This window comes from Electrona antarctica (genome assembly GCF_951216825.1).
Source record: "Electrona antarctica genome assembly, chromosome: 24".
Lineage (NCBI taxonomy): Eukaryota > Metazoa > Chordata > Actinopteri > Myctophiformes > Myctophidae > Electrona > Electrona antarctica.
In genome coordinates, this window is record NC_136803.1 from 15,265,206 (window position 1) to 15,278,351 (window position 13,146).

The 13,146-nt window shown below is 41.7% G+C and overlaps 2 protein-coding genes across 4 annotated transcripts in view; one reads left to right on the forward strand and one right to left on the reverse strand.

Moving 5' to 3' along the window:
• dnajc27 (DnaJ (Hsp40) homolog, subfamily C, member 27) overlaps nt 1-13,146 on the reverse strand; it is a 305,233-nt gene that overhangs the window by 152,893 nt on the left and 139,194 nt on the right. The window lies entirely within an intron of this gene.
• Nucleotides 1-13,146, forward strand: part of LOC306917671 (glycerol-3-phosphate dehydrogenase, mitochondrial-like) — a 38,045-nt gene that overhangs the window by 4,813 nt on the left and 20,086 nt on the right. For 2 of the 3 annotated variants that reach the window (XR_013789219.1, XM_079495961.1), the window contains exons 3-6: nt 4,450-4,507; nt 7,008-7,179; nt 9,068-9,192; nt 10,415-10,512. Coding sequence is in view for 1 of the 3 variants with exons in the window: in XM_079495961.1 (XP_079352087.1) it covers nt 4,450-4,507; nt 7,008-7,179; nt 9,068-9,192; nt 10,415-10,512 (453 nt within the window). In the remaining 2 variants the exon portion in view is untranslated. The remainder of the gene's footprint in view (nt 1-4,449; nt 4,508-7,007; nt 7,180-9,067; nt 9,193-10,414; nt 10,513-13,146) is intronic. The other variant, XR_013789218.1, reaches the window with a different exon arrangement.

The following is a 13,146-nucleotide window of genomic DNA, read 5'->3' on the forward strand; positions in this document are numbered from 1 at the left end:
ACAGAACACAATACCCGTAGAATCATTCATTAAAAAATAAAATAAACACATGAATCAAGACAGAAATTAAAAACAAATTAATTGAAGCTTTACAATCTTGAACAAAATGTTAGAAACCATTGCCCTGAACCGACCCAAAGAAGGACGTGTCCTAGCTCTGTGCAAGAGGAACCTTGAGCATCAGGAAGTCACTAGTTTTAAAACAAAGGTCTCATGTTTCTTCTTCGGGTCTGTGAGAAAAGACATCCAGGAATGGAGTTACACTGGAGGAGTGTTGTGTGTGTGTGAGAGTAACTTACTATTCGTAAGTACACGTGCTGTTGCCCAGTTTATTTCACTGTTGAAACAGCATAGTCTCTGACAGTGCTCTCAACCTTTCCAGGCCGGGACCCCCCCCAAAATAATCATACTGGAGCTGGGGATCCCCCACTCTGATACTGTGTATACATATATCAGATCTACAAGCTCACAACGCCTTTCACATTTTTTTGCCTCTTTCTCATACTATTGGACAATTTGGCAGTAATGGTCTTTTTTTCAAGTACACCCCTCCCTCCTATAGAATACATAACTACAGAAAGTGGGGATCCCCCTGGGGGACCGACCCGCAGGTTGAGATCAACTGGTCTATGACATCAGTACTGTGTGTGATGTCACAATTTCCGTATTTGGGTAATGTTTAAGCCCATGCTGCCAGTGGCTATTGATTGAAGTGTGAAATGAAAGTTTTAAAAAGTTACATATTAAACGCATTAAGCATTTTAATGACCTTCCGTGGATTACACACTGCAGTGGAAAGTTTCAGCTTGTGTGAGCAAGATTAAAAAGACAGACAGACAGACAGACAGAAGCTTTATTATATAGAGATAAATGAAGGTTTATATCATGGGAGAGTTATTATAACAGCATGCCAGCACAGTGAAAGTAGACAAGTGATGGATTTATGGAACAACTTCTACAATCCTTTCTAAAGATATTCAGATTTGTATCTGTATTCTTTTTTTTAACTTTTTTCAGAAATGTTTCAATTCGATCTACTGGCTCACAATGAGGCACATCATGATGCAATGTGAGCTCGTAGATGGGGGCCATTTTCACAATTTTAAAACTTTTGAGTCGACTCTAGAGCTGAAAGGGTCGGGGAACTCCTGACCCTATACTGTGTGAGCCTGTGAGCACACAGCGGCTTTGATCTAACATCCAACAGCAATATTACAAACCGTCTCAAATGAACACCCCCCCTCACCAACTTCGTGACAAGAAGGAGGCCACCCGACACTGTGGAGTGCCACTTTATTTTTTGAAACAAAATATCAGCCTTGGTGGCTGTGAGAAAGTGAAGGAACTCGGAGGCACATTACATCGCCTGTTTGCAGCCACATACCAGTAATATCTTAAGGTCCCCTCATGGACACTGCTGCGTTTTTCAAATTTTTAGCGCTGATTTTCAAAAAACGTGTCCAGTCTGCAAAGACCATTACTACATCAAAAAAAGTAATCAACAAACTATACTATACAAATTTGTCAAACATTGTCAAACATTTTGAAAATAGCCGATCTGAGCTTGTAGATCTGCCATTTTCACAGTATTTATCAGAGTAAAAAAAAATGGGGGGGGATCATGTATATGACTACTGTATACTGTGCATATGCCAGGGGACTGACAGGGGACTGAGGGAGCACTGTACTGATTTGACACAGTAAAAAAAACCTATGTGGCGATTAACACTGGTCTGGTTAAATAATGCCAGCTTCTTTTTAAACATTACCCAGGAATGTTTCACTTGTGCCCACTGCCCACTCCTTTGATAGTTTTATGAGTCAGCTTGCGTGGGTTTCACCTTATTTTTTCAACAGGTAGTGCAGATGAAAAAGGGAGGGCGAGAGGGAGGGGAGAGGAGGGCACACCTCTCTCCGGGCGGGCATGTCTTATCTAGGCCATGGAATGTGGTTTGCGGTGAACACACTGACTGTAGTTTGCTGTCAAACACGCAGAAGTACTGCCCAGGGGAACGTCTGTTGCCATGGGGGTCAGTTGCGACTCTTGGATAGTAACTCTAAGGAAATGATGTGTACATGACACACATCCACTCCTTTTTGATCCTTATGTGGCTATAAACAATTTGCCTTTATATATTTTCTTTAGGGATATAGAGGTTTTTTAGTTACTGTGTATTAGGGCTGGGGAACATCTGGGAGTTAATCTTTATATGACCTAAATTGTCTTTTCCTGGTTCTAATCACTTATGCCTTGCAACAAATACTGACAATAGATTATCTACAAGCTTGTGAGCTTTTGTTTTTAAATATTTTTTTAAAAGAAACAAAAACTAAATACTGTCATACTATATATATTGTGGTCACAATATAGATATTGAGGTATGTGATCAAAGATATTTGATGTTGCTCATATTGCCCAGCCCTACTACTCTGAGGTATTGTGATGCTTATCTTAGTTCCTGCTATTGTGGGCCTGGTCTATTTGTAGACTTTCTGTACTGGCAGCTAATCTGATTCCGATTGACTCAAGAATTAGGCTATAGCTACATTTAGAACACTTTTGCCATTTGTGCCTGTGTACCTATGGGGTAATCCGACATGAAAACAACAGTGGTTGACTGCAGTTTAGTAAAGGCTAAAGGCTTTGCCCTTTACCAGCTCCCTTGAAGCTTGAAAACCAACAACCTCGAAAACATTTCTCCAGCTAAATGAAACCAGTGGCAGCAGATGCACCCGGGCTTCTCTGTGATAAACGCTGATCTCAATGGGACAATGTTACTTTTGGTCTCAAATTGACACCAGTCTTGTCGTTGGCTGCCTACTCAGCTCATAACAGTCTCTGCTATTAGAATAGCTGACTGCATTATGTAACTTTTTTTTAATGAATGTGGTAGAGTAATTCATTCTAATGTATAACTTGTAAACAAATTTCTTTTGATTATTTTCGGGGGTAGCGGCCTGAAAAGTTTGGGAACCATTGGAGTGCAGTTTTCAGAACTTGTCACCCATGACGAGCAGCTCTCCTCATCAATTCACCTCACAGAAGAATAATTAAACAGAGAGATGAGAGCTGGTCCTGAGAGGTTCGCTTGTTTCCCTGTTTGACTTGTGAGCTTCGCTTGTTTCCCTGTTTGATTTGTGCGGTTCGCTTGTCTTGCTGTTTGATTATCAAACAAAATAAGTTAACAACAGTCAGGAATGCATTGGAATGATGAGGAAGAATTAGGTCTCGGCATTATGGGCAATATATCGAAATTATATGATGAATTGAAAATGGGGGACCCCGATGTAAACAAGTCTAGTGCTTTTCATGGTTTCGTCCTCAAAGTAGCAGTTTTTGTATTGACTTGTGCTATCGTTTGAAATGTACCCATTCTACGTACTGTGAAATAGAATTTCAATCAATCCATCAATATCATATCGATGTCGTTCTCCGTGACGAGAGATCATGTGAGATTTTGGGTATTGTAATATGATTTGGCATACGTGTTGTACTATCCTGGTTTTAACAGTAACTTTCTAAACTTACTTAGTCTATGGACTGATCTAGCTGTTGTTTATCATTCTTACTAGTCTTAATACGTTTGAAATGTACTAGGTATTTGTATGCTATGTCCTGTATGTCAGCCCTGTTTGTACTGTTTGACTGCAGATGGAAATTAGCATGTTTTGCTAAATCTGGTATATTTACACTACATTTTTAATGTAATGTTCATTAATGTACATTGTCCCGACTAAATAAACAAATAAAGTAAAGTAAAGCTGTTGTTTATCATTGTGTAGATCATTTGTCAAGGCACGAATATCCCCTCGATGTCGTCTTGTCACAAAATGACACAAGTCGATATAGAGCTATTTGATTTTGGCCATATTGCCCAACCCTAGGAAAATGTATCAATGAGTCTCAATTTTGTCTTGGCATCCAAATGTGACACGCTAATACATTAAAGGTTGTACATTTATACACCCGCATAACATTTCTGTGGCCAGTTCAGCTAGCGATCTGCCAGCCACCTGATTTAAAGTGTCAGTCATTAGTTGAAGGGATTAGAGTTCCCAACGGGCCTGACTGGGCCTGACGGGGCCTGACCGGGCCTAACTGAGCCAGGCCTCGACTAATTGGAATACAACGTTGGGTCGGGTAGGGAAGGGTTTGGGCAGAATTTGAGCACAAAAGTGACACGCCGAGTTTCACTTTTACGAGTAAAGGTAAAACCTGAAGCTGTGTTATGGAATTCAAGTGTACATACCAGGAAGGGAGAGTAATTTTACAACCCTCCCGAGCCACATATACATGATACACTATGACATGTAGACACAGCTGTGTATCCTGACCATTTGCATACTGTAGCCTAGGTCAAAGACTTAAGTGGGGCCTATTATTAGTCTGCCTACTGCTATACTAATACAGTACATGACATTGTGTCCTAATGTCAACTTTGTTTTGCTGTTCGGTGGGCTGTCACCCCACCCCACCCCACACGACATCCCAACCAAGCATGGAATGGTAAGACATAAACAAGCTGGAACTTCATGGAATGGTGTCTTTCATTCCTCACGCAATCACCTGTGGGGCCTGATGATCATGCATGACAACTTTTAATCCCTTTTGAGATCACACTGCTAATGCACTTGGGTGGACAGTAAGTTAACTGCTCTTTAAATCGCTTAAACCCCGGCATCCGTGTTGTGGGGAAAGCGTTCTTGGGAAAATCATGGCTCACAACTCGTCGTTGTGAGCTTGTAGAGCTGCTATTTTCAGTAAAAAGCTTACCTCACGGGCCGCCCGCTGGCCTTGTGGTCCAGGCACATGCCACATACTGTATAGGCTCTGACAGCGCGTTGCGTGTTAGAGTCCCGTTCATGACGACCTTTTCTGCATGTCTCTCCTGTCTCTCTCTCCCTCTTTCCTGTCAATCTCCTCTTGTATCTATCAATAAAAGGCAGAAAAGCCAAAAACAAATCTTTAAAAAAAAAAAAGACTTTTATGGGGTTTAAGTGGCGGCCGCGTGGCCGCCGTGCGGCCGGTCTCTCTTATGGCGGCAACTATCGATTACTTTCTTAGTTTCTTAGTGATCAATCTATCGATTACTTTTTCGATTTAAAACAATCGAGAAAAACATGTTTTTTTATATTTAAAAAAATATATATATTTATGCTTCATCGCACAACGGTGTCTGGTAGAAATAATTGTAATAGCTGATCTGCAAGCTCACATCACATGGTATTGTGAGTCGCGACATGCAGTAAAACTGCAGATCGGCTATATGAACCATTTAAAAAAAAAATCTTTTCTTGAAGATTTTGGCCTATAATGACATACCCAAAATATGGATCGATCGATGTTATTCGATATTTTCATTAAATAATCAGTGGTCGATTATTCTTTTTTTAATTAATTTGATCAACTGTTGTACCCTGAGTCTCTCTCTTTCTGTGCCTAGTCTCTCTCTGTCTTTCACTTATCGTGATTGCAGACCCACGCCGCCACTTGATTCCACGGCTGGAGTTGTGCGTCCTCACAACTAGAACATATCATATGATTAATCATCTTGTTTTCTGTTACAGACCTAAATCACAAGTGTACCACCTCTTGCTTTGCAAGTCAAATGGACCCGTCTGGCCTCAAAGAGGCTTGATGCAATCATGGAGAGATTTGTTTTGATCTGGTTGTTGTTTTGATTAGATTTTTTATATAAAACAAAAATCAACGTGGGGGGTTTTAGGATTTTAGTTATGTGGCCAAAGACTGGAGAGTCGTATACGTAATATATATTTTTAAATGTATTTAGGCCTATTAAACTCAGGAAGTGTAAAAGTGAGGAAGGTCCATGGAGCTAAATTAATACTCATAATTTTGCTTTGTCTCGTAATGGGTGATGCTATTTTGACTAAGACAGTATTGGATAATAACAATGCTATTTTGGCTGCTTGCTTCACTCGGCGTCACGCTTTAGCATCCTATTTATAATTATTTAACATATGACATCACAAGGTGTAGTATTATTATCAATGTTACATTTTAATATCCTGTAGCCGGAACATGATATCATGGTCATTGGTCATATCTGCCCTGTGCTATTTGTGATTACGAAGCCTAAAGGCCAAAGATACATTTAGATTCTGTTCATAATGTTCCACTGTTGCCAAAAAACGCAAGTAAATCTTTAATCGTCTACTTAAATCTGTACTCGTGAGTCGTGACAGCCCTACATAATGCTCTGCAAGGGATGCCTGGTGGCTACGGCAGCTATGATTTGCGAGGATATGAGTTTGAATCCGACTCCGAGTCTCCGACACTCCGTCACGTTTCGCATGTTTACCTTCTCTCTATCTCTCTCGGACCTCAATTTCCTGTTTCTCTACTACACTACTATCTCATAAAGCAATACTTTCTGCCAAAAAACTGTAATAATGATAATACACTGCAGTATGGCTAATTAAAAACGCAGTAGAATAACATAACTTAACATAGAAACCTAGTTTGGCTGTAATTGTGTTTATTATAGTGTAATATGAACTTCAGGGCATAGCAGTGGCGGACATTTTCTGGTTCTACCGTTCCAGACCCTATTCTTCATTTTTTCCAATCGAGATTTCAAAAAATATTTATAGCAATTCATTTAAGGCTAGAATCAGCCATCCTGGTGAATCAGGACCATAAACATTTGATTCTGTGATTTTTCTTTTTTTAATTTAATTATATGATAATATCATATCATATATTATACTATATTTAATAAATACCCTTTGTTTTGCCTTCTCACAGAATCAGAATGTATTATGGTCAAGATAAAATAATTGACGTTGTAAATGTTTTTTGAAATCTCTATGGGAAGATTTGGGTCTGGATTCTATGGAACCAGAAAATGGCCGCAGCCCACTGCTATGGCCTATTGTGAATCTCTGGACCAGATTGTTTTTCTAATTTTGTGTGTGTCTGTGTCTGTGTGTGTGTGTGTGTGTGTGTGTCTGTCTCTGTGTGCGTTGCACTGTTCCCCATACAGGCACGTCTGGCCCACGTGGCAGCAGAAGCGGAGCTGAAGGTTCCGTTCGCCAGCGGGCTGCCCACCCGCCAGGCCCAGCTCAGCGCGCTGCGAGACGAGGAGGAGTTTGACGTTCTGGTGGTGGGGGGCGGGGCCACCGGATCAGGATGTGCCTTAGACTCTGTCACACGCAGTGAGTTTATCACATATACATAGAAAGGTAGACGACTCTTCTGGCTCTGGGGTGAATGCTCTCAAGTGAGGCCAAGCTTCCTTGGTTGGTGCTTCACTAGTCGGGTCTGACAAGTCCCGGAAAAGACGCGCTGTGATTGGCCAGTAGTCACTTGAGTGGCAGCGCGTGGTGTAGCGCGCACTTCCGCTCTCACGTCGACACACGCTCCAATGAATTGCAGCGGCCAATGAGGCATCTATTTTTTTTAATATCTATGGTATATATGGTCTATATCTATGCTAAGAATGGCATAAAATGCCATCTTTATAACCTATTAATACGTTAATCCACGCCACGCTGATCACCATCGCTGATTGTGGGGCTTGTCTGCTCCCTTCCCTATACACAACACAGCAAGGACTAATCACTTCCGGGGCTGGCATGAGGTATATGAAATGGAGGTAAGGTCACCGACGTCATTTTTGCTATTACGCAATTCCAGACGCCAGATTCGTCGCACCATTGGAGCCAAACGACACCGGGAAGTTCGGCAGAATGCACTGGAGTCAATGAGAGATCAGTGACCAGCTCATGAACAAACACTATTTCTGAATGACTGAGATATTATCTAAAGTAATCCCTTCTGGAAAATAACAGAAGACATATAACACGTTATTGTCTGCTGTGTTGCTTTTCGATGTGTACACTGTGTAATTTTATAGAGGTATCTGAAGAGCAAAAAGTACGTTTCTGAACGTGCCAAGTATCACGAGACTGTCCACAGTTTCCTGTCTAGTAGCCAAATCTCGTGATACCCCCGGAACAGAAACGATACCTGCTGCTGTTTAAAATAAAATGATATACTGTGCACTCTGTGCACATCGAAAAGCAAGTGATTAGAAAACAACCTGTGATATGTCGTCTTTTATATTCCTGAACCGATTATATGACACAGGTCTCAATGGTTCATAAATAATGTTTGTTAATATGAGCTGGTCCAGCTTGCTCCATTCACTGCTTTGTATTCATGTAACTTCCGGTGCGAGATTTGCCTCCCAATGGCACAATCACGTGACCATGACCTTTCCTCCTCTAAACTTCCATGGGTGGGCGGAAGTGTCTCCTACACTGATTTGTCTGGCACTGGCGCCACGTTCTGGCCTGGAGGGCTGGCTCTTATTGTGTTATGCTCTCAGTCGCCACCACTGATTTCAGACTGTGATGGGAGACTATTAAACGATAGTCTCCCATCACGAAACGGTATTCATCAGAATCAATGTTCCCAATGTTACCGTGGGGAAATGTTTTGTTGTTACACTGACAGATCCAAATTATGATTTGGATGCACAAATACATTTTTTTTGGATCCAGACTTTTAGATTTGTGCATGCTTTCAAAAGCTTTCACCCACCACAAGACGCGTCTGGCTTCAGTCATGATTACTGGAGGGACCATCACTCATGAAGTTGGCACGTGAACACAAACTCACTGCCGTTTACTTTACAATGGCTGTATTCAAGCATATGGCCTCAAAAGCACCCTACTGCCATCAATATATGTCATTGTCTATACACTGCAGCTTCAAGGAATGATAGCCAGCACTCATGTTCTGTGTCCATTCAGACACATGCTATTTTATTATTAACAAGGGCTGTCACGATTACACATTTAAGTTGATGATTAATTGTCAGAACTTATAATTGTGCAGGGCAGAAATTACAAATCAAAATATACAAAGAAATTACTGTCATATTTAATTATTTATTAATTTGATACTTTTCAGTCATTTGGATTCCATGCGCAGTGAAAATAAGCTCTCCTGCACTCTAAGCCTTTTGCACACTGAAAATCTCAGATCTACAAGCTCACATGAATCAGGATTTAATTGTTCTTGCCTCGTTGAACATAGACCTCAAGACCGCCATGGTGGAGAGAGATGATTTCTCGTCGGGAACGAGCAGCCGCAGCACCAAGCTGATCCACGGAGGGGTGCGCTACCTGCAGAAAGCCATCATGAAGCTGGATTATGAACAGGTATAGGCATCTACGCCGCAAAAACAACGGTGCTCATTGAGAGAGTAAACATTAAGGGTCCATTGTCCATTGTATTTTACTGTATAAATGGTAAATGGTGCATAGATTGTGCATTACGATTCACCCATTCTCACACACATTCATCACATTCACCCATTCATTACATAAAGGTGTGTTCAGACTTGGATGGTTAGAGCGGCGCGATGACATACAAAGTCAATGCAAAGACGAGAAGTTGCGCAAGCGCCACAAACGGGTCTGAAAGTCTGAACGCACCTTTACATTCGCCCATTCTCACACACATTCAGAGTCTTGCTCATGGACACGTCGACACTAACTCTGGGGAGCCCAGGATCGAACTGGGAACCTCACGGTTCCCATCCGTCCGCTTTACTGGCCACTCTGCCCCTGCTGGCTAAGGAACACAGAGGAGACCATAAGTCTCTCCATCTTCTGATATTTGTATTATTATTCATTTAACCCATTCAGGGCGGGAACCCCTTTTGGTGTTTTAAGCATTGTTATTCTTTAGCTATTGAAAAATAGCAGATCTACAAGCTCATAGCGCGGCGAGCTTGTAGATCGGCTATTTTTGAAAATTCGTCAAAATGTGGTGCAAATTAGGAATATATATTCTTTCAGAGTGAACATTTTTAACTCAAATCTTTGCTTCCAGTGACCCAGACATGGTCACTGGAATTTGCAGCTATACTGACATAGCCTACACAATACATACACAGTAGAGTAGCCTATGTGCTGGTGGGCAATGGGTGGCTACCAGGGGACAGTTTAGAAAGAGCAAATATGAGGACGAATGGAGTAAAGGTAAAGTATACAGGTGTGTTTTATTTATTTATTTGTTTAGAAAAAAGTGGGGCATTTTTGAAAGAGGAAATATGAGTAAGAAAGTTGGCAAAAAGTACAGTGGTGGCCCCTGAGAAGCTGATGATGATGACAATATAATAATAATAATAATTTTAAACTTTATTCCTACCATCTCATTAAAAGCGAATTAATTACAATTGAGCCAGGACTGACCACTCTTCGTCTTTAAAAACACAGCGTGTGTTCTCCATCGTGCATAGGGTGCCAGAACGGCCAGAAACGCCACTGTAGACGGTAATTACAGCGCTAATTAACAACAATTAACATGGTAAATGACCAGGAAGGAATTCAGTTTGTGTCCAAGAAGTGCTGTATTGATCATGCTCCTCTTCTTCAGTACATGATGGTGAAGGAGGCTCTTCATGAGCGAGCCAACCTGCTGGAGATTGCTCCTCACCTCTCTGGCCCGCTGCCCATCATGCTCCCTGTTTACAAGTAAGTCCTCGACCCCAGGGGTCCTCGAGGGAGTTCCAGGGGGTCCCCAGCTAAATGATAGTTTGGAACCAAATGGACCCTTGTGGGTCTGTAACTCAGAGTTACAGAACCAAATGGAGGGTTCCAGAGATAGAAATGCCATTAAATGGGGGTCCGTAGCCTATTGCATATCAAACTGAGGGTCGTTGAAATTAAAATGGTTGAGAATCACTGCTAGAGACGTAAAAATGTTCTCTTATGGGGGTCCCTGGCATATCTTTTCAAATGCGGGTCCGCGGCCTAATAAATGTCCATTTGGGGGTCCTTGACATGAACCACTGCTATACAGTGTTGTCCAGCTCTACAAAAAACAGCCCAAAAGATGCAAGTTTACCACTTTGACCCGCCGACAAAAATATTTTCAGTTGGAGGCTTGTAGCCAAATGCATAATTTAATTGTGCATTTTAATAATTTAAAAGTATTTTTCTGAAAACTTTAGAAGGCCTTTTTCGAATCAGCTTCAGGTCTAAATGGGTTTAACCCATTAAGACCTGGAATGCATCAATGCATCTGTGTCGCCTTAGCTATTAACCACTTTAACCATTATTTTAAACTGTAGCCGTCGAACAATGGCAGATCTACAAGCTCATAGCGTGGCTCTACTCACGCTATGAGCTTGTAGATCTGCCATTTTTGAAAAATCTTGAAAATGTGTGCAAAATTATCTTAGTTTGAATATATTATTATTTCCCAGTGAACATTTTTAACTCAAATCTTTGCTTCTGGGAGGTCCCTGGAATAAAATATTTTGTTTTTATTCCTTTTTACAGGTTATTACTTATTAAGCATTTCAGTCAAAACAGTACCCCGCCCCCCTCCCCCCGTCCAGAAACAACAAACATAGATGTAAATATAGAGTATATATATATATATATATATATATATATATATATATATATATATATATATATATATATATACATACACATGAAAATGGGTATAAGCAATAAGATGGAACACAAAATAACAGAAGACAGAAACTATATATATATATATAAAAATAAAATATATATACATGCATATATATACGCCCGTACATACATACATGCACATATACAGTCATACACAGCAAATACTGTTAGTCAATAGTAGTATTGATAATGGTAGTAACCGCCACCAGCAATCATATCCTCCGGTAGGAGGTGCATTCCGGTCTCGTCATCTCCAGTCCCCAGTGGGGGAACGGAGCACGGGATCTGGTCACTGGTGGCCTCGTCTGCCCCTTAGGGGAATGTAACGTTTTCAGCGTATGAGATAAACGTAGACCAGGTTCTGTCAAACTTCTCTCGTGAGCCATGGACATTATACCTAATTCTCTCCAACTTTAACATAGACAGGCCTTCTTGGATCCATTGGGCCGCAGAGGGAGGTTTATCTGCCTTCCAATTCTTTAATATGAGCCTTCGGGGCCAGCAGTGTGGCGAAAGCAATCGCACTTCTCATCTGGCCCGAGAGGCTCACCTCTCTTGGGACCACCCCCAAGATGGCAGTATAAGGGTTGGGGAAAATAAAATATTTTGAGCTGGGCGGCCAAATAAATATAATTCTAGGGGTTCTTGATGTTTGACCACCTCTGATATAGAAACAAGGGTTTTCTATATAGCAGGGATTTTCAACCTTTTTACCACCACAGAAAATATCTGGCTCTCCAAGTACCACCATAATAACGGATGTTAAAATACAGGAGCGTAAACCTGCCCCATCCTATTCAGTGTTAAATACAGGAGCGTAGACCTGCCCCATCCTATTCAGTGTTAAATACAGGAGCGTAGACCTGCCCCATCCTATTCAGTGTTAAATACAGGAGCGTAGACCTGCCCCATCCTATTCAGTGTTAAATACAGGAGCGTAGACCTGCCCCATCCTATTCAGTGTTAAATACAGGAGCGTAGACCTGCCCCATCCTATTCAGTGTTAAAATACAGGAGCGTAGACCTGCCCCATCCTATTCAGTGTTAAATACAGGAGCGTAGACCTGCCCCATCCTATTCAGTGTTAAATACAGGAGCGTAGACCTGCCCCATCCTATTCAGCTATTATTAACACAGGAGGAAAATGTAATTCATTCTTTGAATTGTTTTGTTTTTGTTCCATTCCTAAGCCAATGTTGCTGCTGCTCTGACGAAACTCTGTCTAATCAGCACAACTGATAATATTTCTAATCCGTCCTCGAATCTAACGGCTACATGTGCTGCCATGCTCATTTCAGCACGGCTGGAGAGCCTATTCCTTTCTCGGCCCCACCTCTCTCCCTGTGTTTTAGGATCCAAGATGGCCGAAGCACCAGGAGGGGGTGGCCTTACTGGGCTGCGTTCACAAATTCAAGACACCTGTCTTGCGTTTGTCTTGTGTCTGTGTTTAATGGCCACTCCAATGCATTTCCAATGGAACCCCATATGGTTTGACCAAACATTTTGTTTGATGGGGGGGAGGGGGGCAGAACACATCCATCAAAGCTGTGTTCAGACACAAGTCAAGTGTCTTGAATGCAGCTCAGTAAGGGCATATGTCGACCCCGCCCGCTCACCTCTGCCCCACCCCCTCCTGGTGCTGTGGCCATCTTGGATCCTAAACACAGGGAGAGAGGTGGGGCC